At 47.3% G+C, this 25,663-nt stretch overlaps 1 protein-coding gene across 1 annotated transcript; it reads right to left on the reverse strand.

Annotated features, from left to right (window-relative positions):
- Positions 1 to 16,195: 16,195 nt before the first annotated feature.
- Positions 16,196 to 24,184, reverse strand: LOC138489726 (gamma-crystallin-3-like). Its single transcript, XM_069617370.1, has 3 exons — positions 24,176 to 24,184; positions 18,944 to 19,186; positions 16,196 to 16,475 (listed from the first exon to the last, which is right to left on the reverse strand). The coding sequence occupies exons 1-3, from the start codon at positions 24,182 to 24,184 to the stop codon at positions 16,200 to 16,202; spliced, it is 528 nt and encodes a 175-aa protein (XP_069473471.1). The 3' UTR covers positions 16,196 to 16,199.
- Positions 24,185 to 25,663: the final 1,479 nt, after the last annotated feature.

A 25,663-nucleotide genomic window follows, 5' to 3' on the forward strand; every position in this document is an offset into this window, starting at 1 on the left:
TATTTGTGTAAAAAGGGTGGGGTTGGCACCTCGGAGAATCCTAAAAAATAGGATGGGTTAAGTGAACAAAAAAGGTGGGAACACTGTGTCTCATCATTGGTGTCTAGCAGCACATTCACGCTACTTATATGCATGTGCCCGCTGCTTTAGGCCCACTCGCAAGGCAAAATTACACATGCTTTCACTCACATGCCATGGCAAGCACATATTCGTGCTCGCATGATGCACTCAGATGGACCAACACACAAGGCAAGCATAAACAAGTGTACACACATTATTTGCCCACACATGTCACTGCTACCACGACATGATCACACATACTTCTTTCTACATGACAGGCTCACAGAGTCCAACTCACATGGCATATTCCCATTCCCCACTCTCTTGACATAGCACTCAGGATCACTCGCATGCCATATTCAAATGGGCACACAAAAGTGACATCATGGTACATAGACATGTGTGCACTCGCATTTCTGATGCACACACATGTTTATCTCACCTGACATTGTCACACAGGCTCAATCCTGCAAGGTTCCCATTGATGTGAGAGGCTCCCTGAGACTCACTAATGGCCAGCACAAACAGGATATGCTCACTCATGTGCCACTGACAGAATCTAGGTGAGTTATAGCATATATACAGCATTCACCAGCGATTTAGGAAGCGGACAGGGGTCCAAAAAATCCCATCATGGGGATTTCCCTGTTAAGGACCCTGAAACCAAAGCTCACTCTACAGTCTATCATGGCAGCCTTGCTCTGGGGTGTCTTCCGCAGGCCATGAACGTGCAGATATGGTTTGCTTAAACTTTTCCCTGCTGCCTCTGACTGTCCTGCCGATGCTTTTTATGGCCCTTCTACTTGTGGACATTTGACTCGCCCGCACTACTTAGTCAGAAGTTGCACGGTGCAGTAGCATATAAAACTGGCCCAATTTCACAAAAAATACTACAACCAAAGACTCTCTTTGAAAAATGCACTCTAGTCCAATCCAAGTCTGCTGGTGCACATAAAATGTATATAGCTTGGCAGCTATGTGTTATCCAACTGCTCTAAAGCTAGACAGATGGCATTTACTCCTACCAAAAAATCAAAAGGATGCATGACGCTGCCATAGTGGTATTAGATGGTAGAAGGCGCTAAATGGTGCAAGTACCTGGGCATCTAGTAGCAGCAGTGCCTGGCAGAAATGCCTGATACTTATAAACAAGCCAAAACTGTAGGCTTAGCCAATGTATGTTTTTAACAGCACTTCAGTGAAGGACACACATAGCGCTTATAAACAGAGTGGATGAGGCCTGACCTGGTGAAGACATTTTTAATACAGTAGTAGCGCGTTTACAGCTCCAGTAAGTCATTAACCCCCGGAAGAGTGCTTAAAACAAATACTGTCAGGCACCACTTCAAGTGCAAAGTTTGATAGTAAGGCTTTGCTCAAAGAGTTCCCATGAGGCAGTGATTTGGGTGGGGAGGGACAGGAACTATGTGGGAATGGTCGAAGGGATTAGCATGCCATGGGCAGTGAATTGGTGGGCAAATAGCCAAACAACACCAGCTAGCTTTGTGTCTCTCCTGGAATTACACCATTACTGTGCCCCCATCACTGCGACCTCCGAAAATGTCGTTTATTTTTATTTCAACCCCCTTTACACCACATATATATGTGTGGGGGAAATGGTATATAATGCAAGTGGGGGGCAGTGGGGGTCTCCGCCCGCCTATATATGTGGTGCAAAGGGGTTCGAAATGAAAGAAAAAGTCAGCAGTTCGGGGTCGCAGTAATGGGGGTTGCAGTATTCGTATAGCTCCCTATCTGTACTTGGGATGACAATGGGAATGGGTGTGTGCAACACGGAAGCCACGTAAAGTGACCCAGACAGCAAACATACACCTCTTCTCTTTTTTGATGTGTCATGTCGCTTGCAGGGCAGAATGTAACTTTAGGCAGCAACTGGAACTATGAAGACTAGTGAGATGGTTAAGTGAGTATCTGGATATATGGGTGAATGAGTGCAACACTGTAAAACCGAAGGATCTTTAAAAAATCAGTTACATTTAAGGAAGGTGCACAGAAGCCTTTCAGTTGCATAAAGCAGACCCGAACATAAAGGGAGGTGACACTCTACCCCAGGTAGCTGTTTATTCCCATTCACGGTCTCGCCTTTCTCCCTCGTCACTAAAGCTATATTATCTACACTGCAAGCTGCACATCATTTTAGATACGTACTCATACAGTAAATATGTATAGTTTTTTTTTATCTTGAATATGGACAGTCCATTGTTATCCTAAGAATGTGGCTGTTTCTCCCCTTGCTGCCTTATTTCGCCCGAGTCAGACTGATACTTTTTTCCGTACATAAATAATGTATTTCATCCAATTGATGGCTAGGGGATTGTAAACACTGTCCATGGCAACTAAAGTGCCTAATTAAAATGCATTTTGAATTAGGCCACATTTACTTGACCAGTAAATAATATTTTGAGATTGCCTGGCAGTTTCCGAATAGCTCCAGAACTGCGGCAGTCAGCCACTCTGGCTGCCCTGTGGCTGACTCTGCCCCAGCACATGTGAGCAGAAATCAGATCAGAGGTCGCCGGGATCGCTTCAAACGATTGCTTCATCAGTTTTTATAACAGGCACCAAAAAGCCCTTTGAACATGCACTGTGTTTTTTCCCTAATTCCAAATGGAGAAAGAAATGGAGAAAGAAAACAAGTTTTGTGATTAAAGTAAATATCACGTTCTAATCTATCTCAACACATCAATCCACTAGAATGTTTGCCTTTTTAAATTACATGTAATATCACAGAACATACATTTGCTCAACACGAGTATGATCTCACTTTTGAGATTTGTGTATGATGTGTATGACTGAGGGATATGAAAACTTGACAGCGGTGTCATTGTGAGAGCAACTGACAAGGACTTCAGGCATGGACTTCAGTGCTGCATGGTTCATTATTCCCTGTTAATATGTGTGAGGTTTTGCGCGGGCCCTCAAACCGACGGAGGAACATATCACGCGAGAGCCAGGTGTTGGTTCAACTGCTCTTTATTTAACACGCAGGAACTGCCGAACTCACTCCCAGCCCCCACCCTAGCCCAACATCACTTCCTCTCACTGAGGAAATAGGACCGCAACGGCGGTCCACCTACACAACGATGTGGGTGGGCTGTATGCCCTGAGGGACAACCTGACATCTCCCTCCTTTTTAACAAGCAAGACACTTGCCACTCTTCACTCCATCTCTTCTATGGGTCAGCGGGGTTTTATGCGGCTCCTCTGGGGTCGACCACGGTTGCACAGTGTCCTCTCTATCAGTCCATGTGACTGCAGATTGTCCTCGCTTTCCGATGCCTCACACTCTCCTCGGTAGGGGGTGTCTGGACTTAGGTCATCGTCACTGTACCCAGCTCTGTCCTGCACGTTCTCCATGTGGCTACTCCTGGGCTTGAAGTATGATACATTCCGAGTGACGGAGGATTGGTCAGTTCTCTGGGCCGTGATCATCATCCCTTTTCTTTGTGTGACAATCAAAGGTTCTTGTGCGAACGTGGCATCCTCCTTTCTTTGTTTGGGTTGCCGCAACCACACTTGATCTCCGGGTTCAATGTTTGACTCCTGTGCTTTCCTTTTGTGGTCTGTGGTCTCTTTTGTTTTGGCCTTCGCTGTGTCATCTTTGTCTCTGGCCTCCTGTTCGAGTGGCGTTGCCTCTGCCGAGTGTGTGTCTTCCGGCAGTCGCGTCTGACTCAGTCTACGGAACATCCGGTCGGCTGGGCATATGCCCGTCATGCTATGAGGTGTGTGTGTCGATAGTCCCTGAGGAACTGATAGAGTGCTAGTTCGAAAGGTTTGTTGAGTATGGCCGCTATTTGTAATGTTCTTTTGATGAACCTCTCGACCATGCGATTTGCCTGTGGCCATCGGGGTGTTATTCTTCGGTGCTGGAACCACATGTATTTCTCAAAGTCCCTACTCATGAATGGTGCTCCATTGTCGGACTTTATGACCCGGGGTATTCCGTATGTATTCCGTATGTAGACAGCATGCGGTCCAATGCTGGGATGGCGCTGGAGGCTGCAGTGCTCTCAATGATTTGTGCCTCTGGGAACCTTGAGTGCTCGTCTATTAACACCAACACGTACGTGCCATCTCTCAGGGGTCCAAAGAAGTCCACCGCAAGTTCCTCCCACAAATCTCCCGGTAGTGGTGACATGTGAAGTCGGTTTGGTTGTGGGGGTGGTGCTACTTGTGCGCACTTCGTGCATTTGCCTATCATCTCTTCTACCATCGCGTCCAGCCTGGGGAACCACACCTTTTGCCTTAGTAGTCGCTTGGTGGCGACCACTCCTCGGTGGCTTTCATGTGCTACTTGGATCGTTCTGGTGTGTAGTGATTTCGGGAGGAGTACTTTGCACCCTTTTAGTATTACATGATCGTCGACTATGGAGAGTTCGTCTCGGACCAGGTCTATGTGTTTGATGTCTTCTTGAACCTCCTCCGGTTCCTGCCTTGCTTGTTGACGCATGTGCGCTCTTCTGTCTTCTTGCATGCAGTGACGTACGATTTGTAGTGCCGGGTCCTGCTCCGAGTGTGTGATTATGTCTGCCCACCCCACGGGCAAGGGTTGCAGGTGGTGGACGACATAGTTGAGGTATTCATCAGCGATGGAGGGTTGAGGTTTGGCAGGGCCGGTTGGGTGGCGAGACAGATAGTCAGCTGGGTAGTCTTCTTTACCCGGGCGGTGCTTAATGATGATTTTGTAGTCCTGCAGACGCAGACCCCATCGAGCTATCCTCGGTGGCATTCTTGATCGGGGGTCTCCGTAAATTGTGAGTAAGGCCTGGTGATCCGTTATGATGGTGAACTCCTTGCCGTATAAAAACAGGTGAAAGTACTTGCAAGCCCATACCACCGCCAGGCTTTCCTTTTCGGCCTGGGAGTACGCTTGTTCTGTGGGGGTTAGGCTCCTGCTGGCATACGCCACAATGTATACGTTTGTGGGTTCATACGGATCAACCTGCATTAGTATGGCGCCCAGGCCAACAGGGCTGGTGTCCACGATTACTTCAGTGTGTCGTTTGGCGTCGAAGTAGGCCATGTCCTCCCCTTTTGTGATGCGTCACGTATCGCCTCAAATGCCCTCTGGCAGTCTGTGGACCACATGTAAGGTTGGTCTTTACGCTTTAGTAGGCGCAAAGGGTTGCTGATTGTTGCGTAGTCCTTTAGGTACCTGGAACAGTAGCTGGCCAGCCCTAGGAAAGACCGGAGCCCCGTCGTGGTTGTTGGGGGTGTGGCTGAGTTGAGTGCTGTCACCTTCTCCGGGTCCGGCCGCATTCCTTTGCTGGAGAATATGTGGCCGTAGAACCGTAATGAGCCTTTCCCAAACTCGCATTTTGACTTGTTCAGGGTTAATCCAGCCGCTTGTAACGCTTCGCACACTCTGTGGAGAGCTGTGTCGTGCTCTTCCTTAGTCTTTCCAAATACCAGGACATCATCTGAATAGTTCAGGCAATTTGGCACGTGCCTGATGACTCAGTGGATTTCCTCTTGAAAAATTTCGGCTGCGGAGGATATCCCGAAGCTGAGCCTCTTATATTGGAATAGGCCCAGGTGTGTGACGAACGTTGTGATGTACCTGGATTCGGGTGAGATCTCAATTTGATGATAGCCTTTTGTGCGGTCCAATTTAGAGAAAACTTGCGCCCCGTGGAGGAGGTGGATTATATCAGTGATCCTAGGCACCTGATGTCTCTCCCTATCGATTTCGGCATTGGCTCTCCTCATGTCTATTCACAGGCGTATTGACCCATCGGGTGACTTTTTGGGGACGGGGACAATAGGGGATGCCCATGGCGTGGGCCCCGAGACAGGTTCGATGATGTTGAGTTTGATGAGCTTGTCTAGTTCTTCTTCGACTTGGTGTTGTATGTTCACTGGTATCCCGCGATAGTGTTGAGCGACGGGCGGTATGTCCGGGTTTATGTGCAGCTGTACCTTCCTGTGTTTAAGTTTTCCCAGACCCTTGAACAGCTTTGGAAAGGTTTGTTGTATTGCGTCCGGTCTGGCGAAGTATTTGTGGGCCATAAGTTGGTACAATATGTGCACCAAGCCCATCTCAACAGCTGAGATGCATCCGCTGTTGGCTTCTGTCTTCAGAATATGCAGGGGAATCTTTTTAGCGTGTGATTTGTGCACGCACCATGCAGAGATTGTCCCTTTGCAGGGTAGTGGGGTTGTTGCCCCGTATGGATATATGTCCACTGTTGCCTTTCGGATTTTCGGTGGGTTGGTGAGTGAATCATACGCTTGTTCGCTTATTATGTTAACTGTCGCTCCTGTATCAATGAGAAACTCAAGGGGTGTGTTGTTGACTTGTAGTGTGAGCGTTGGACTATGTTGGGTGGCCGTGGTGTTGTTGAGTGCCCAGACATACCCTCTTTTTCGTTGGTTGTCCTCTGATGACTGGGATTCGCTGCCTAATGGGGATCTCATTTCGATGTATCAGACAAATCTCCTCCTTTGAGATCGTCTAGAGCCGTCAGTTGGCTTCCGGTCATCCCTGGCATATGAGCTCCTCCGGGGTCTGTCTTCTCTCCGGGGTCCCATCTGCTCTTCTCCTCTGCCGGCGGGTGGGCTGTGTCACGAGCCTCTCCTCCTCTCCTGTTGTCTCGGTCTGCTGGGCCCGGGTGTATTCTTGCAGACTGCCCTGTAATGGTCCATTCCGCTGCAGGCGGCGCACTTTTGTCCAACTACCGGGAAGTCACCCACATGTGGATATTCGTCCCCGTATCGGTAGCACATGGCGTCTGTGTGTTTCCCGCCTTGTGAGGGAGCAGCATATAGTTTGTTGATTGTGTCCGAGTTGGGTGTCTGATGTTGAATGGTGACCTTGCCTAGGCTGTCTTGCTGCGACTCAACTGCCGCTTCCATTCTGGTGAGAGCGAGGATTTCCTTGAGGGACCTTTGCTTTTGGAGCAGTTGTTTTCTGAACGGTTGTGATATGCAGCCAGCTATGACCTGGGATCTTAGTGCTTCCTCGTTGGAGTATTTGTGGAATTCACAGTATTTCAGCTTGATGCGTAGGCGCATCACAAAATTGTCTAGCGATTCCCCTTTTTCCTGTCTCGTAGTATGGAACACGTGGCACTCGTAGTCGATGTTTGTGTGGGGTGTGAAGTATTCCGATAACTTCCCATGAAGTTCTCCGTACGTGACAGTGTTTACATTCATCAGTTCGCCTGCTATGTCCCTGACAGTGGGGCCTACTGTCATGAATAGTGTGTTTTTCAGCATTGTGTCATCGGTTAGGCCGATTGCCCCCATGTAAAATTTGAAGTCCCTGAGCCATATGACCCATCTGGGTCCCAGATTAGAGGTGTCTCTGACATCGAATGGGCCAGGTATGGGCAGGTTTTGGGAGGTGGTACCTGATCCTTGTGCCTGTTGAGGATCATCCGCTGCTGCTCCTGGTCCGCCTGACGAGGATGCTGCTGGGCTTGTTGGGGCAGACATGTCCGCGGCGGCGGGTGTACTCCAGTTGAGGCTTGTTGTGTCTGTGGAGCCTTATGTTGTTGCTGTGTTGCGATCTCACAGCACGTGCTGCTTCCACGTGGAGCGCGTGCTTTATGGTAGCCACGAGGGCTGGCAGGCTGTAGTGTGCCCTTATATCCTTATGAGGATTATCCACGGGTCTCCAGTGTCCTGCGTTGCCTCCCGCGACCTGGAAGGTGGAGCGGGAGGAGGGGGGGTGGTGTCGCCGCCCGTGACAACTTGTGGGCCTGCTGGGCCCTCCTCGCGGTTCACGAGCGCACCCACGTGGTGTACAGGGAGGGCGGCCCGCATCTGCCGCGCTCGTGGTGCTGGATGGGTGTCCCTCTTGCGGCGGGACCGCACTCAGGAGGGGAGCGCCAACACGCCAAGCCGCTCGACCGCGGTCCTCTGCGTGCCTCCAAGACCTCAGGAGCGGAGGTGCGCCGACGTGCTGCAACCGCTCGACTGCAGGCCTCCTTCTGGCACGGGCGGGTATCGTGTACCCCTTGTTGACAAATGTGAGGTTTTGCGCGGACCCTCAAACCGACGGAGGAACATATCACGCGGGAGCCAAGCGTTGGTTCAACTGCTGTTTATTTAACACAGCAGGAACTGCCGAACTCACTCCCGGCCCCCACCCTAGCCCAACGTCACTTCCCCTCACTGGGGAAATAGGACCGCAATGGCGGTCCACCCACACAACGATGTGGGCGGGCTGTATGCCCTGAGGGACAACCTGACAATATGTCCTCAGAGAATATAGGGTTAAGCGTGCCAGATATGGAATTCCTCATAGAAACATGTGCAATGCAAGCCACCTGGCTCAGTAGCAGAGGGAACTGCAGATCCATTGCTCACCAGGTTCCCAGCATGGCTCTCTCGCACCCTTCTTGACACAGGCGAGCCTCAGCTGCCTATTTCCTGTCCCACCTCTCTTCATCAATCGGTACACAACTCTATTCAGCACAGGGCTTTATAGAGGAAATTCTCCCTATCCGTGTAGTCAGTGGATACGGTGAACAGTCCTTATTTCCGAAGCTCCCCCTGTGTCTCAGGCAGAAGAAGGATTTGGGAGCGGCCTGGTGGGGAACAAATGTGAGGGAGGGAGGATGTTATTCACAGTTCATTGCCAGACAACCTTGGCAGGGGCAACAATGTAGTCTCATCAAACCTTTGCTCAACCTCATATTTTGGACCCGTCTTTCTTTCTTGCTAAGCTGATACACGCAATTGTTGGTTCAGCTCAGCAAGTCATCAACAAAAAGTAAAGGTTTAAATGCATGAAGAAAATAAACACTCTCGGGCAAAGTCAGCCCACACAATAGGCTGTCAAAAGAGGCCCTAGAAACTTTAAATTGATATGGGAAATAGCCGAATTCCCAATGGACAATCCAAAGCTGAATGTGCCCTGCGTGCCTGCCTCCACATAGTCTGGGCCTGGACTCACTTCAGATTTGCAAAATTGTGCGATTTTCAGCACCAGGAACCAACGCTGCTGCAGTCATGGAGTACCTGGGATGATTATACCCGTGCCAAACAGACAGGAACACCCCAGGCAGGCAGCAAGGGAGCAAGGCCTATGTCTGGACATGCTTGCTGTTCACACAGTACACAAGCACATCTATTTATTTTTTTGTGCATTTTTTTACATTGCTTACAAGCTCCCTCCCTGCCCCCCCTAATTCAGTTGGCTCTCATCCTCCCATGACTACTATTTCACCTGAGGGCCAAAGGACAATAGTGTAGCACCCCAAACCATCAGCCTGGCATTTTTTGAGAGGATGAGTGGCTGAGAGTGATTAAAGGTGAACACATGAAGTAGGCTATTGTCCTCCTAACACCAACACAGGTTCATCTTGTTAATGTGGTGTTCATCCCCCATTCCAGGGTCTGAAACGTGGGATAACGGCCCGGCAGTTATCAGTGCTTGATTGTCAGGGTACAGGTATGTGTAGTTTTAATCCCTTTGAGAAAGCAAATGTTTGCTAGATTATGAATTATGATGTTTTGTTGACACAAGATTACTTATGGAATCAGGTTTTAAATTCTGTTGAAATATTTTTAAGTATCTCAGTTAAAAATTGTATTGATTCGATTTTAAAAGTTGTTGAAATGCATGTTTTTAAGTCTTATCTCTGTGCTGTATTGTTGTGAACTGAATCTATGGGCCTCATTACGAGAAGTGCGCTAAAATTGGGTCATTACCAACATGGAGGAACTAGCGGGTCCATGCTCGTTTGACGCCGCTAATAGCGGCTGATTACGAGTGCGCGAGCATGCGCGAACCCCTATGCCGGTAATGGCCATAGCGCCATGCTGCTGAAGGCCCTCCAACTCGCCGATAGCGGCATCACAGGACCCGCCGATACCACCTTCGCCTAGGAGGCACCCCTTAATACCGACCCGGTAATAACACCATGTAAATACCAGGCTCGTAATCCTGCATTCAGAAGTAACGTCATCGCATCAGAACAGGAAATGCGCCTGCGTCCATCTTTAAAAACACAATCCATTGCAATCCTCCCAAACCACCAGATTGGAGAGACCAGGGCCATTGAAAAGAACGTGTCTAAGGCAACCAGAAAAACCAACCCCGGCCTGCGCAAGAAGCGTTTCTCTGATGAGGAACTTAACATGTTGGCTGACACCCTTGCTGCCCATGCTGATGAGATCAACACCCATAACCTCAAAAGGGAGGCGCAGCAGAGGAAGAAGGAGATATGGGAGGAGGTAGCCCGCAAGGTGTCTGCAGTCGGCACCACCCCACGCACAATTAAAGACTGCAAGAAAAGGTGGGATAACCTCCGCCTCAGGGTACACAACATCCTGGCCAGCAATCGTCGGGAGGCCATGGCCAGAGGTGGGGGTGCCAACTCCCCTGTCAAACTAATGCACTGGGAGGAGACATGCAGCGCTACAATCCAGATGAAGTCGATCGAGGGCTTCGGGGAGATGGAGACAGGTGCCGCAACATCAGGAGATGGAGGTGAGTGAACCTGCAAACCCCAGTAGGGCAAACCATGACGTAGCACAAGTGATGAGGAATAGAGCCCAGGCAAGGCAATGCATATCCCATCACACACACATCAACATATCCATGTCCAGATGGAGGCCCAAACCCTGCCACACTGAAATGCATGCTGAGTGCCAATCCCATTACCAGCAGACAGCCAACACACAGGGACCATTCCGATGTCATACATCACACAAACTTCAATACCACAGCATGCCACCTGCCATGCAGCATTGCTGAATTGAGACGTCACGGCTAATGCCAAAATGCCCCCCCCCCTTCAAACTACCCTGTGTGACACACCTGTAAAATATGAATGCATGAGAAATGAAAAACTCCCCAGCACCATCTAATGCATCTTGCATGTAACACCATCACTGATGCCCTGCATCTCTTCTACCCCCCCCCAGGCACCGATGGAGAAGATGGCAGTCAAGACCCAGCCACAAGGCCACCTACATCCTGGGCCAAACCACCTGGCACTGGCAAAACCACCTCCAGGACAGAATCGCAGCCCACAGTACAAGCCAGGGCGAGTGCACAGGCCATGCCGGCACATGAGGGCCCCACAGCTGCGGATGAGACTGCAAGCACAGAGGAGCCAACAACAGTGGAAGGGGAGGCCAGTGGCACCCATTCTGCTGCAACAAGTTCCGTGGGTGAGGCAGCAGCCACAGCCCCACTGAGTGACATTCACATAGGAGCGGAGGAGTACGTGGACCAAGAAGGTGCAATCCATGTGGCATATCCACACACCCCAACCCCCCCTCAGTCCCCCAACCCCACACTCAGGCCACACTATCCAGCCCCATTGCGGATCCTGCACTGCACAGTTCCGACCTGAGTACCACCCCCGAGGCCAGCCCTGCAACTCCACGCCCAGCCGCAGCACCCTCAACCTCTGCTGCTCCCACTGACTTTGAGGCACGGCTGTCAAGGGTGGATGCAAGGCAGGACTACAGGCTAGAACTAGTTATTCGCCAATATGTGGCTGATGGAGAAGACACAAGGTGAGAGATTGCTCAGGCCTTTGCAGGGAACACTGCCACCATAAATGCCTCTGCGTTCATGATGCGTGACAGTTTCGGGGCCGTCACGCATGTCCTGACTGGCATACTGCAGCACATGCAACAATAACAACCTGCGCCAGCCGTGCCAATCCCTACGGCATACACCCCATCCTCCACACCCAGATCCTCTGCACCCTCCAGCCTTGTGTGACTGACAAGGCGGAGTGCGAGGCAGTCCGAAATGCTGCCCCCGGACACAAAGAAGACATGCAAATAGTGTGGGACAACAATGGGAGTGGGGGAGGTGGTGTCAGTGGTGTATAGGTGAATAAGGGGGTGTTCATTGGGGGGAATGGGGAGTTCATTAGGGTATGGGGAGTTCATTGGGGGTATGGAGAGTTCATTGGGGAATGGGGAGTTCATTGGGGTTGTGGGGCATGTTGGTGTGTTGGGGGTGGGGAGGGGAGATGGCATGTGAGTGGTGGAGGGGTGAGGTACTTTTCTGTAGTTTACATGAATAAATCATTTAATGCCTGGACATTGTTCATTGCGTGTGTATTCATTTTATTCATGACAGTGCACAGTGCCCAACTCCCCACATACCCTCTGTGCATGTCCACATGGACCCAGTGCTCAGTGTAGTATTGACACATATCCATCAATGTCCCTGTGGTTCAGAAGTATTCGTCAATCAGTGATTGGCGTACAGCACGGACATCTTGTGCATCACATACTGGCAGGGGTGCTGCTTCTCCTCCATTTTCATCCTCATCATCCTCACCCGGTGCATGCATGTCAATGTCAGGTGGCAGTGGTATATTTCTCTGTACACACATGTTGTGCAGCATGACACAGGCCATGGTGATCTTTGCCACCTTCTCAGGCCCCTAAAGGAGTGCTCCACCAGACCTGCTTAGGCAGTGGTACCGCACCTTCAACAGGCCAAAGGTCTGCTCAATCACGACACGGGTACGGGTATGAACCCGATTGTACTCCTCTTCATGGCTGTTACGCGGGTCCCGCACAGGGTAAGTAGCCACGGCTTCAAGCGATATCCTCCATCACCTGCATGGGAGTACTGAGAGGTCTGTGTGAGTCATTCTGAGCCTTCAGGATTCACAGCCATGGCCGCATCTATTTGCTGTTAACATGCACATGTCCCTGTACGTATGCACAAAGATTATTTGGATGCATTGTGTACTGCAATATGGTTTGCTAGTCTGGATGGCATTTTACAGATGATGCAGGGTGTGAACTTGCATGCTGATGCGGATGTACTGTGGATGCGGAAGGATGTCTTGCCTCCCATGATTGCAGTGTATGCTACTCTGTGCCTAATCACACTAGCCACATTGGCACAGTTGTATTCATGTTTAGTCATGCATCGCTTGACATACCCATGGTGGCCTGGTTGTGCGTCTTACATGTTGTCATTGATGTACGGCATTGGTCCAATGTGTGGCAGTGATGTGTCATGTCCGGGTTAGGAGGTTCAGGTCTGAAGTGTTTAGCTCTGAGTGGATTGTCCACTCACCGCCCATTCCCACCCAGGTGAAGTAAGCATCCCCCTACATCACAACCCTGATGCACTGCCATGGGCCAGTCAGGCAACTCACCAAGCAGCCAGGCACGTCGCCCAGCATGTCGCTCCATGTGACGGTGTAGCGTGGAGTTACGCAGCACCATGGAATCATGTGTCGATCCGGGATATCGGGCACAACAATGTGTGATGATCTTGCTGGAGTCACATACCATCTGCACATTGATGGAGTGGTACTGCTTGTGATTGTGGTACACCGCCTCTATGGCATGAGGGACTACTAAGTTGACATGGGTGCAGTCGAGGGCACCAACGCAATTGGGCATGCCTGCCAGTGCATGAAAGCCTACTTTGGTGTTGGCAATCTCCTGGGCAGTCCGTGGTAGGGGTATGTGGGTGCTAGCATGCTTCAGGAGGGCATCCAGCACTTAGGTCAGCATGCATGAAAAGAGTGGTTGTGATATACCATGCAGCTGGCCCACTGTGTGCTGGTAGGTGCCTGTGGCCAGGAAGTGGAGCACAGACACCACCTTTAGTAGCGGGGGCAGTGCGTATTTCTATGAGGCTGACGATGTCGTCATGTATCATGTCCAAAATGGTGGTGATGGTGGCCCGGTCCAACCGGAACAGAGTGTGGATCTGATCAGGGGTTAGATTGAATGGGCTGGGTCTGATGCGAGGGATTGGTGGATGCCTACGAGGTACTACTGGCTGCACTGGTGGTAATTGCTCGGCCTCTCACCCTCCTTCTCCTCCTGCGTCTCCTCTGTGCTGCCTGTTGTTGTGGCTGTAGTTGTTGTTGTAGTTGCTGTTGTTGCTGTAGTTGTAGCAGTACAGGCATGTCCTCCAGCCCCATGATTGCAACAGCTAGTGGTATCATTTTGGTGTGGGAAGTGGTGTGGTGTGTGGGTGTACTCCTTTTATACTGGGACAGGCTCCAATGACTCCACCTGTGGTGATTGTGTGCACCTGTGGCAGTTGCCTTCACTGCAGGTTGCTATTTACGGGTGGTCCGTGATGCCAGTATGGCCGCCGTCGTGCAGGCCCTATTTACCGCCTGCGGCATGCCGGTAAGTGCATGCCAGCGTAACTTGTGATGTCCTCCTATTACCGGCATCCCGGTATTTCCACCGCAAAGGGGCACGTGTACGCGCGCAGGCCGGTATGAAGGGGCATGGTACGGGCGGTGGCGGTACTGGTGTGTTGTTGGGTCGTAATGGCCCGGACCCGTTAACGATGCCGGTAATACCATTCCGCCTTCCTATTTTCATTACCTCCATATGTGTTGTTTTTGCAAAAGGTTATTTGTTAACCATCATGCAAATCAATAAAAAAAGAAGGGATTGAAGAGTCCCAAGTGTACTGCAAACTTCTCACTTCAATCAAGACCTAGTATTCACTCTATTCATTGCACAGGCCTGCTGCACTCGCTATAGAGAGAAGACCATTTCTAGCAACACTTGCTGGAAATAGGGTCTCATTACGAGTTTGGAGGCAGCCATGGTGCTATTAGCTATTAGCACCATGGCTGCCTCCAAAGTCGTTTCCGGGTCCGGGTAGTCGGAATGGGGATTTACCGGGTCATTCCAACCTTGGAGGACCCGGTAAATCCCCATTCTGAAAACCATTTCCTTTCTCATTCGAGCCCCCATAGGGCTGAATGGGAATCGGGAAGGAGCTAATAACGGGCCTGCAAATAGAGGGACCGTTATTAGCTCACTGGGGCCTTAGCGGCTCCCGCTCAGGGAGGCTGGTAAAACCAGCCAGCCTTATTGGGACCCGCTAAGGGACCTCGGAATGCGGCAGTATTGGTTTAACGGCACCGCATCCTTACCGGTGCCGTTAACCCCTTACCGCCAGCCTCGTAATGAGGCCCATAGTATTTAACTATTTCGAGCAGGTCATGCTCCCTAATCCCACTGTAGGTTCATTCTAGAATTCATGAGACCCAAGTTATTGACAAATATTCATGGGCTGTTTTGAAATTAAACTACAAATATTCCCAGCTCACCTTTTCACCAGGGCCTAGAGAGCTGGTATGAATGTGCAGTGGGAGGTACCAGACTTAAATCAAAGGGAGTAGTGGTGAACTAAATTGAGCTGCTAGGTAACGAGTTGTAACTGGGTATTTCTTGCACTTTAAGGAAACCACATATTGCCCGAAGGAGGAGCCTGAGTGGTATATATGAGAATTATCATGATATAAGTGGCAAAGTTCATTATTTTCTCATGGGATGGAAGGAGTAGTGCAAGAGATCAATGGGAAGGCTGTTAGGGTAGTGTGATTTGCTTAGCCAAGAGTATCAAGCAGGGTCCTCGCACAGTGTGACGTGAGGCAGAGAAGGATCTTATGGATGTTGAATATTTGTCCTACTTCAGCAGTGGTCCTCGAGGTGATGAAGATGGAATGTGCAATGTCACTTTTTCAATGCACCTCAAAATTTCGGACAGCAGGGGAGTTGGATGTTATCAGACAGGAATGACATTAGAAAATGTGTTTCCTCAGCATAGCTGGTAGGAGGAGCCAAATGAGGAGTTGATGTCACTGAGGACAAGGATGTAGAGAGAAAAAAGGAGTGGGCGCAACGCTGGGATTTGGGGTACACCCACTGAAAGAAGATGAACATGACGCCGGTGGAACACCATAACACAAAGTAGGATACACTGGAAGAGGCAATAAGAGAATGAGGGGACTGTTGGGCACATCATTCTGACAGTAGATATTGTTGTTAGCAGTAACTTGCATTAAACCATGTCATAGTTGGGGAGCCAAGTGTGAGGATGAGTGTACAGAAGGGATGGTAGTGGTGAGTTGAAGTGTGGTTTGCGATGTGGGTGAAACTGAACTATATATGTAGATTTCAAATGCATTACCTTTTTAGTGTAACTGTTGTGATGTCTCTACCTTTGTAGAAAGTAAAGAGGAAAATGTGTATTTCTCTTCAATTTTAGTAGCCGAGTTTGATCTCTCTTTACCTTTTATCAAGCTTTTAAAAACATATTGCAGACACATGTTAATAAGTATGGAAAACAACGTATTCATTCTCTGCTCAAATTTATTATATTACATGAATATGTTAGCCTTCTCCCTGTAGGTAACTTAATAATGATCCCTAACTCTCCTAAAAGAGCCAACTCTAGGGCTTGATGCACCCCAGTCACTGTATCTCCTGTACTCCCCTGGCCTCAGGTAGTACTGACGTCCTCTATAATTGGGCTCTTCATAGAACATCCAGTGTCCGTCCTGCACATTACAGGAGTAGATGTCGTGGTAGCGGAACTGCTCGTGAACATGTGGACAGTCTTCAGAGAACTCCATCATCTGCCCACCAAAGTTTTCTCGCTCATAAACCCTTATCCTGTAGGAGCCACGATGCTGTGATGACAAACAGGACAAAGAAAAAAAAGACTTGCATTAGGACGCTTCTTTTGAAAAAGAAATGTAGAATGATAAAAGAATCTGAACACTAAACCAGTGAGATAGTGGAAGAGAAAATCAGTTGCCACTGAGACCTGTTTCAAACCAGTAGTTACAGGTTCAAATCCAAGCTGGGCCAACTCACCCCTTCATCAAGGTTGAGGAAATGAGTACCATTGAGTTGGTAAATAATTAAGCTTTATAGCCTGATCCTGTGGGTGACAGCAGGTGGTAATGACCAGGAAGGCTGAACTTAAGCTCACGGTCATTACCACCAAATATAGCCCACAGTGAGGGTCAGAAAGCTATTTGTAGGTCAGGGGCAGGGTGCATATGCGGAAGCAGCCCAGACACTTTAACATTGAGAGGTCACATGGGGGGAGGGCAGAAGGTGCAACTGCAGGAGGAATCTAGGCTACAGAGGGCTTTGACGTCATATAGAAGGATTCTGGTGACATGAAGAAGGATATGGATGTTGGGAACCGTGTGACTGTTACATCACAATGCTCACTCTGCATTCCTGGGGTACTAATACCACATATTATGAAGCAACAAGAAAAACATCAGATTGTGGCATGAGCTATATACAAGGTAAATTGTCTTGTTCTTTGAATGGGGTCATTTTACTTAATTAAATGATCATAGCTACCTCTTTTTTACGTGAACTAAGCTTGGGCTTGTTTGTCATAAACCATTTCTTGAAAATACAAAGTACTTTGTATCAGCGAATATTGTCATTTTTTACATAATGCACCTGATAATCAATTTTTTCTTGAACAAAATAAACATGCAACTCAATTTTAACATTGATTTAACTCAGTAAATTATTTTGTAAGACAACCTGTAAAACAAAAAATGCACAACTATGGTAACATTTCTTTATTATGCCTGTTGTAAGAGAACCAAGCATGGATCCTTAATTGTATAGTAATGCTGGGCTACCATGTTACTGTACATCAGGCATTTTTTTAAAACTTTTTTTTAGATTTAAGCACGTGTATCTCAATAAAGTAAATGCAGGATGTATTGAGGAACTTGGTTGTTTTCAAAAATGTACATTATGTTAAGAGAGTGGCCCTCATTACAACACCAGCACTAAACCATGGCGCTATTAGCACCATGGTTGGTGCCGGTGTTGTGACGGGTCCGCCATGGTTCAATGGGGAATTACCACCCCATTCCAAGGTTGGCAGGGCGGTAATTCCCCATTGAACCATAGCCCTTCCCCGTTCCCATTTTCTCCCCATAGGGCTCTATGGGAATGGGGAAGGCGCTAAGTACGGTACCGCAAATTGCGGTACCGTAATTAGCACCAAGGTCCCTTTGCAGGTCCCTACTTTAACGGCTGGTCTAGACCAGCCGTTCAGGTCGGTTCCCGCAAAGGGACCTCGTAGTAAGGCGCTAAGTGTTTGACGGCGCCGCAGCCTTTTACGGCGCTGTTAAACACTTAGCGCCAGGGTCCTAATGAGGCCCAGTGCCTCACACAATAATATAGACTGTTGAATTCTGCTAATCAGAAGGAGTCTTATCATTAAATCTTTTTTTATCGAAGAAAACACTAAGGGGGTCATTTTTTATGCCCTGGAAAATTAAAATAAGTACAAAAATGAGGCATGAAGGGTGTATGCCAGTCATTAAACTTATTTTACTGCTCTGGGACATTTTCTTCACGTATTGCAAATGAAGTGGGAGTTGGGAGGAGAACTACTGTTTGTCCCCCACTTTTATGCTCCGCACGCAACATCTCTGTTTTACGCCAGGGTGAGATGTTCATGTCGGAGTAAAAATAAGGGATTTTCGTGGAAACTATTGACCATTTCCAGAAGAATCTTGTGTAAATGTTATCTATAAAGCGTAATTTTCAGTCAGCATTTACATGTTTCACTAAAAGTAGAGTAAAATGATTAAGGTAATTTCGCCTGTATTTACTCGATCCATTTCCTTTCCGTTTTTGAATGCAAGTGACTCACTCACAAGTAAGTGCCGATGTTGAAAGTTCCATGAATGCATTTTCCATTTTTTTTACAAAATGACAAGTAAGTCTACACGCAATTAATCAATTCCTTCTTAAGGCTCTTTTAGCAACTTTATGAATATTTTGGAAAAGAAAGTTATTTTAGTTGTAGAAAATAGATCATGATTAACTCAACAGTAATTGAAATCATCCAATAGTTTGTTCAGTTAATAATTACTGTACAGTATTGTTGAGTCCTTCCATGTGCAACTTTATGCAGCCCAAGGTTTGTCTTGCCTGAGGCTCAAATATGTGTTGGGCCTTTAGGCCTTATGCTTGGAAGTATTATTATTATGAGTGTTAGCACGACCACACTAACATACTCGATCATGAGGTTTACTTAATTGGCCAAAGCTTGTGAAGAGGTATAGATTAACAATCCATACACAAAACAAAAGGGAGTCCCACTTACTTGTGGTGTCAAGCGGCAGGACCTGATGGAGTCATTGTAACCCATCCAGTGCTGAAAGTCTGGGTAATCTCCTCTTCTCAGGTAATACTGGTGTCCCCGGAAATTGGGGTTTTCATAGAGAATCCAGTTGCCACTTTCCACCCGGATGGAGTTGCAGCGGCTGAAGAAAGAACTCAGATCAGGGCACTCAGAGCTGCACTCGTAGGAGCGCCCCTGGTAGTTCCTGTCCTCGTAGAAGATGATCTATTTTGAAAAAAATAATATAAATTAGTTGAGGAGGTCAAAGTAAAAAAGAATCAATGGTAACTCAGTGACTGTCAATAATGCTACTACGCTTAATAGTCCGTCTCAAAGTTATGGACTGTTTATTTTATTCTTAAAGAATGTCCTTTGTTTTACCGGATAACCTTTTTGATGCTATCAGCACCCTCAGGAGGGCACCAGCTGATCTGGTGGCTAAGAAGTCTGTCTTTACGCTATGGTGATGCCTGCATCCCCTGCAGGACACTGCAGTATCGTAACGAGTCCGCCAATGTTCAATGGGGAATTACCACCCCAATCCAAGGTTGGCAGGGCGGTAATTCCCATTGAACATTGGCCCTTCCCCATTCCCATTTTTGCCCAATAGGGCTCAATGAGACTGGGGAAGGCGCTAAGTACGGTACCGCAAATTGCTGTACCGTACTTAGCACCAAGGTCCCTTTGCGGGTCCCTACTTTAATGGCTGATCTAGACCAGCCGTTCAGGTCGGGTCCCGCAAAGGGACCTCGTAGTAAGGTGGTAATGGGTTAACGGCGCCGCAGCCTTTTATGGCACCGTTTACCCATTAGAGCCAGGGTTGTATATTTTACTGCATGGGCCAGCCAGTGTATGATAATGGAATCACTTGAATAACTCACATCTGGCAATATTGTTCACCTCCTGCTTTATTATGTTTGTAATGTATGTATAACTCTCACTGTCATGGACAACATTCACACCAATGTGATGACCACATCTGGGCACACGCATAGAGAGAACATGATATGGAACTTTTAAAATTTCATGTGTGTTCTTATAGGACCATTTGGTCAGTACTATATATTTGACCTGAGAAAGGCAAGATAGAGGGTTTTGTCTCATGTTTTTAAGGGAATTGGTTTGCGTGATCTGCAGCCTGGTGCACATGACATAGGTGCTAGTAGCCATGTGTACCTAAATACGGGCTTTACAAGCTGGTAACAGACCAGGCCTACATCAAGGCCATTACTTTGCCTGAGCTTCTATCTCGGCCCCCGGGCTGTCAACGCCAGAAAACCCACTCTTCTTGGTTCATATTGCTGAAGAAACATCACATGTACATTAAGTGCTGCTTTCTATCTCCAGTGTGGCTGTGGAGGGAACTGCTTAGTGAGCTTTGTTCTGCTTACTAGGGTGCATTTTGGGAAGTGTGTTGTATTTTGTTCTCCTTACTATCCCTGGCAGTGCATTGATGCATAAAACAAACAACGTGCATTCTTGTATCTATGAATCCTTTTGGAATTGTTTGCCCCTGTCCATTTTTTGCATATATTTAAAGGTGTGAATATGTCTTGTTTACATAATCACAGCTATGGCCATGCCAATGTGGGGTCACAATCAGCATCTCCAACAGTGGCACCCAGACCCTGTAAATAGCAGGAGGGCCTGATGTGACAACATTTTTTCACTACATGAAAATATCAGGGCTTTGCCTCCTCCCCTTGAAATTAGCTCTTCGGAAAACAGAGTTTGCAGTACCTCGTGTTTTCGTTCACTTTATTTTATTTTGAAAAAGCGCAGAATGTCATAACCAGATTGACAGCAAAAGAGAAATAAAACGGCCTCTTCCCCCACACTTTTTACAGAATATCTAGAAATGCAGGATGAAAATTATCTAAAGCTCTAAAGCTCTCATTGCAGATTTAAAATGCACTCTATGAAATCTATATTGACTGTATGAAACAAGAGGAGAACAATTCAGTAGCACAGCCTTCTTTCACGAATCCCGTCCTTTGGGTTTCTACCCTCTCCAACCCTCAACTTCTTAACACAAGATGCGTCTCCATGCTACCATCCTATCCTCTCTCTGCCATTGGCAAGGTCGGTTCTGCAACATTTCTGTTGCACTTCTACCTCTGATTAGACATGATCAATTGTTGTTTGTTGGCCAACATGATTTGCTGAACCCTTTGGAAAGCTGTCCCCCATAAAGCTAATTGGCACCTTATCCACGGCAGCCTCAGAAGAGAGGGGAAGGAATAATTGGCCTCGGAAGCAGAAGACAGCTCATTGCCCTGACATCCATCCGCTGTTTCATAAATCAAGAACACTCTGCATTAAAGGTAGTCTAGGTAAAACAAATGCATTCTGGCATGCAGGAGTTTCTTGATATGTGTGAGCCATCAGCATGCTACATAATAGGTATTGGGCAATAATAAATGCTGTAAAAATAAGCACATTTACACCTTTTCTTCTTTTTTTTTAAATGGTGGGTATTTCAGAAAAAGGGTTTTATTATAATTTCCTAGGTGTGGTGAAATCGTGACACCATGCCCATAATTGCAACTTATACCCAAAATGATCTAGAGGTGATACCTTGGGGTGTAGCAATTCCACCACAACACTTTGTTTTGTGTCCATTGACTTTCAGTGTTATGTATGAACAAGGCCCAGTCTTCCTTCAAATTCCAGCACAGCCCACACTCTAAACACCATTTATAGCGTTGTGGTAATGTCGCACTGCTGTACTTCAGATATAAGTGTTTATGAACTCGGAAAGTGCCCCAATTGCAAAAACGAATGAATAAATGAATACATGAAAAAATGCAGCAATTGTCTTGTCCCTGATACCTGGTCCCACAAGAGGCAAAGGCTTCCAAAGATGGAGGGGAGTTAAGCAGACATTAAACACAAGGGAATGGCTATAGACTCACAATGAGCCTTAAGGCATATCACATGTTTGCATTCTGGTTGCTTTGAAACTGCTCTTTGTGAGGAAGGGAGGTTCCCATTAATAGAGCTGAATGTGTTTGCACAACAGCTCATTGACCTCAGACACATTGCAAGATCTCAGACAACGACCAATTAAGAAGAAGCTGCAGATTCATTTGATTGGGCTTCTGATTTTGCTTCCCCTAAGCACACATTTAATAACAGCAAACCAAGGGTCCAGAATCCTAATTCACATTCCAAAAGCCACCGGGGAACTGATGTACTCGATTTAAGAGCAACAGACTTGAGAGTCCTTTCAAAATACCGAGCTGATTTAACCCTCGGGGGAAGGCTGACTTTGCTGTAATGGCCCGCCTCCCAAGTTAAGGGCCAGAGCGAAGCAAGGGTTTATTAACGCGGGTGGTGGGTCATTACTGGTGGCAGTAGGACCACCCCCTAGAGTTATACCAGCATTACACACGGGTGCCAAAAGCAAAGTGAAAAGAAAAACAAGGAAAATGTACCTTTCATCAGTTCTGCGAAGCCGCGTCAGGAACAGGAGTCTAACTTCAATGTTGACTCAACACTGTTCCCTCAGTGGCTCTGAGGGCTGAAGGAGCGTGCTTCTTTCTTTACTTCGCCTTTAGCACCCGTGCGTGCAGTCGTGGGGGAGGTCAGAAAGCGGTCTTATACCAGAGAATACAGGCCATGTTCCAACTATCCTTAGTGTATACCTCCCCCACCCAATCGATACATATGTGTGAATGGTGAACAATTTGCGTTTCCAAAATACAGGTGTGCTTGAGGAACTACACAAGCTGAGGTTCAATACAGGTGCAAATGCATTTATATGGGGTGTAGGCCGATAGATGGCGAGTTCTTAAAGGTAAGCAAACACCAGAGGGGTTTTGATGTCATCAAATACGTTGCCCAGAAATGTATTAAACAAGAATATGTTCAATTGAATTTGGGGATACACAGTGTTCATTATAAACAGACAACTATGTTACCACTACACATCACTAGTCAGGCCTCAGCTGGACCACGGTGTACATTCCGGAGGCTGCATCTCCAAAAAGCATAGATGGGTTAGAAGGAATCCAGATGCCGGCTGCCAAAATGGTGAACGCTTTCAATTGCATGCTCTATAATGAGTGGCTGCAAAATGGAAGCACGACAATGTAGCAAAAAAAGAGGGAGGAAGAGGGTGGTGCAGAGACGTGCACATGCCTTACGGTGGAAAGTACCAGACAAACAGCACACAGTTTTAAGCAGAGGAGTACTCTTATAAGAGGGGGTGGTTGTGTGGGTAAATATGTTAAATCAGTTAAAAGTGGCTGAAAACACACAAGGGAAACTACCAGATTGTCATTGGAAACCCGTTATTTATCCTTGTGTTAAAAGTAGGCAGAGAACTAGCAGACTGAATAAGGCTCTGGCAGTCCTTAACTGTGATCTAATTCTAGGTTTCCAGGCTTTCAATTTTCAATAAGAGTGCTAGAAACCGGAATTTTCAGCACGATTACATCCTCTACTAGGGCTATAAAAGCAGCCAAACCTATGACATCTAAAATCATCAACGCCTGCAGCAAATTCCTAACCCCAGAACAGCTGCATCATAATCACTTGTGCCTTGATTGGCTCCAGGATAGACTATTGCAATGCACTTTTCGTGGGCCCTTCCAAGCGAAATATTCACAAAATTCAAGTGATAAAAAACAATACCCTCTGGGCGGCCCTTAACATTCTGAGACATGAGCACATCTCACTGGCCAGAATTGCTGCACACTGGCTCCCAATTCAAGAACATATAACCTTCAAAACACTGTCTATCACTCACAAGTGCCTGTCTAACACTCCCCCCTTACATGTCTCAGAAAACCTCAAAGACCCAAGCTCTGAGACCAACAAGATCACATACACTCACTGTCTCATCACCCCGAGATTCTGACGTACCAGAGCTGGGGGAACCAGCTTCCCTGTCACCGCAGCCAAACGCTTGAAGGAACTGCCAACAACGCTAAGAGATGAACAATCTTATTGTAAGCAGCTGAAAACTTGGTTGTTCACACAAGGATCTATCTAAACCTTGCCCTGCCCGCTCGCAAATTGCTAGCGCCTTGACACCTAAGGGTTTAGAGCGCTGTAATAAATGCAAAAATAAACAAATATGAATGATTTTAGGGACAAAAACATAAAAGCCAGGCATGTTTTACACAGTTCATGCTTGAATTGAAATCATATCATGACATTAGTGAATTCTTGTTTCTGAAAGTGGATCTGTGCCAGAAGTAGCCTTACCTTCCCCATGTTGGCTGCTGGATGGATATGCGACTGAGTGATGTGCATGGGATCCTGGCATCCTTTATATACGTCCTCTGAAGTTACCCCATATAATGGGAACAATATGCTGCATGCACACGGCCTTTTCTGCCCAGTCAGTGAAATATACACAGTGCCTCTTTCAGTGTAGTTCATGGTTTGTGTGTATTTGCTTACTGGGAAACCTGCGGCCTCCAAACAGTGTCTAAAGAACAACATTTTCAGAGTATCAGCAGCATGCTGACTGTTAGGAGATGTTTCACGAAAAGAAATGCATTATAGTCTTTTCACTGCACTTGTTTTCTCGTTCTTTGACTACGTTTGAAATGACGCAGACAAGAATATTCCTTTTTGAGCTGGGAGGTAGGGATGGAAAGAACTGCTTAAGCGGAGGAATGAATGTTCACAAAACTGGCCCCAGGCATCTATTTTATATGAAAGTGATTTACGCACCATATGGAGGTTGTGTGATACCTAGTACAATTGTAAGTGAAGAGGGCTGAAGAGTGGGCTGTATTATAATGTATGAAGGAGTGTTTTAGATTTATGGAATTGATTAATTTGTGTATTCTGTTTTTATTATTGGGTGTTTAATATTTTAGAAATGTCATATAGTATAGTAGTTTAACTCTATGGGCCTCATTACACGGTAGGCGGTGAGCCATGGCGCTATCATACCGTAAAATACCGGCACCGCCTTGGCGGAAAGGGGATTTACCGCCCCATTCCAAGGTTGGAGGGGCGGTAAATCCCCCTTCCGCCATTGCCCTTCCCCATTCCCATTTCTGCCCCATAGAGCTCTATGGGAATGGGGAAGGTGGTAATTATGGCACCGCAATTTTGCGGTGCCGTAATTAGCTCCGAGGTCCCTTAGCGGTTTGGATTTTAACGCCTGCAAAAAGCAGGCGTTAAATCCCCCAACCCGCAAAGGGACCTCGTAGTAAGGCGGTAGGGATTTACCGGTACCGGTATTTTACCGGTACCGGTAAATCCCTACCGCCATCCGTGTAATGAGGCCCTATGACACATCGCACATTAGTGATCATAAAATCGTGTCCTTGCTCCTGAAAAGTGAAGCAATTGTAATTGAACTTGTTTATGTTCACAGTGCATTTGTTTCATTTGTATGACTGTTCCCCAATTTTTATTTTTCAGTCATACGAAGGGAAAGAAATATTTACTCCACTACAACCAAAAAAGTGACGGGTGGAAGGTTTGGAATACATTCAAACCACTTGCACTGCTCTGGGCAACCTTCCAAACAACCATTGTTGAGCCTGTCTGCACTACTGCAAAAGGAGTCCACCCATATACAAATCAGTCAGATACGGCCACCAAAGGGAGCAGCCCAAAATGCTAGGCCAGATTCCCCTCCGCAGAGAAACACAAGCAGGGCTGGCCCAAGGATTTGCAGGGCCCTGGGCAGCAAAACATGTGTGGGCCCCCTAATTTGCATAAATAGTTATA

This window comes from Ambystoma mexicanum, chromosome 9 (assembly GCF_040938575.1).
Source record: "Ambystoma mexicanum isolate Mex_15411 chromosome 9, UKY_AmexF1_1, whole genome shotgun sequence".
Classification (NCBI taxonomy): domain Eukaryota; kingdom Metazoa; phylum Chordata; class Amphibia; order Caudata; family Ambystomatidae; genus Ambystoma; species Ambystoma mexicanum.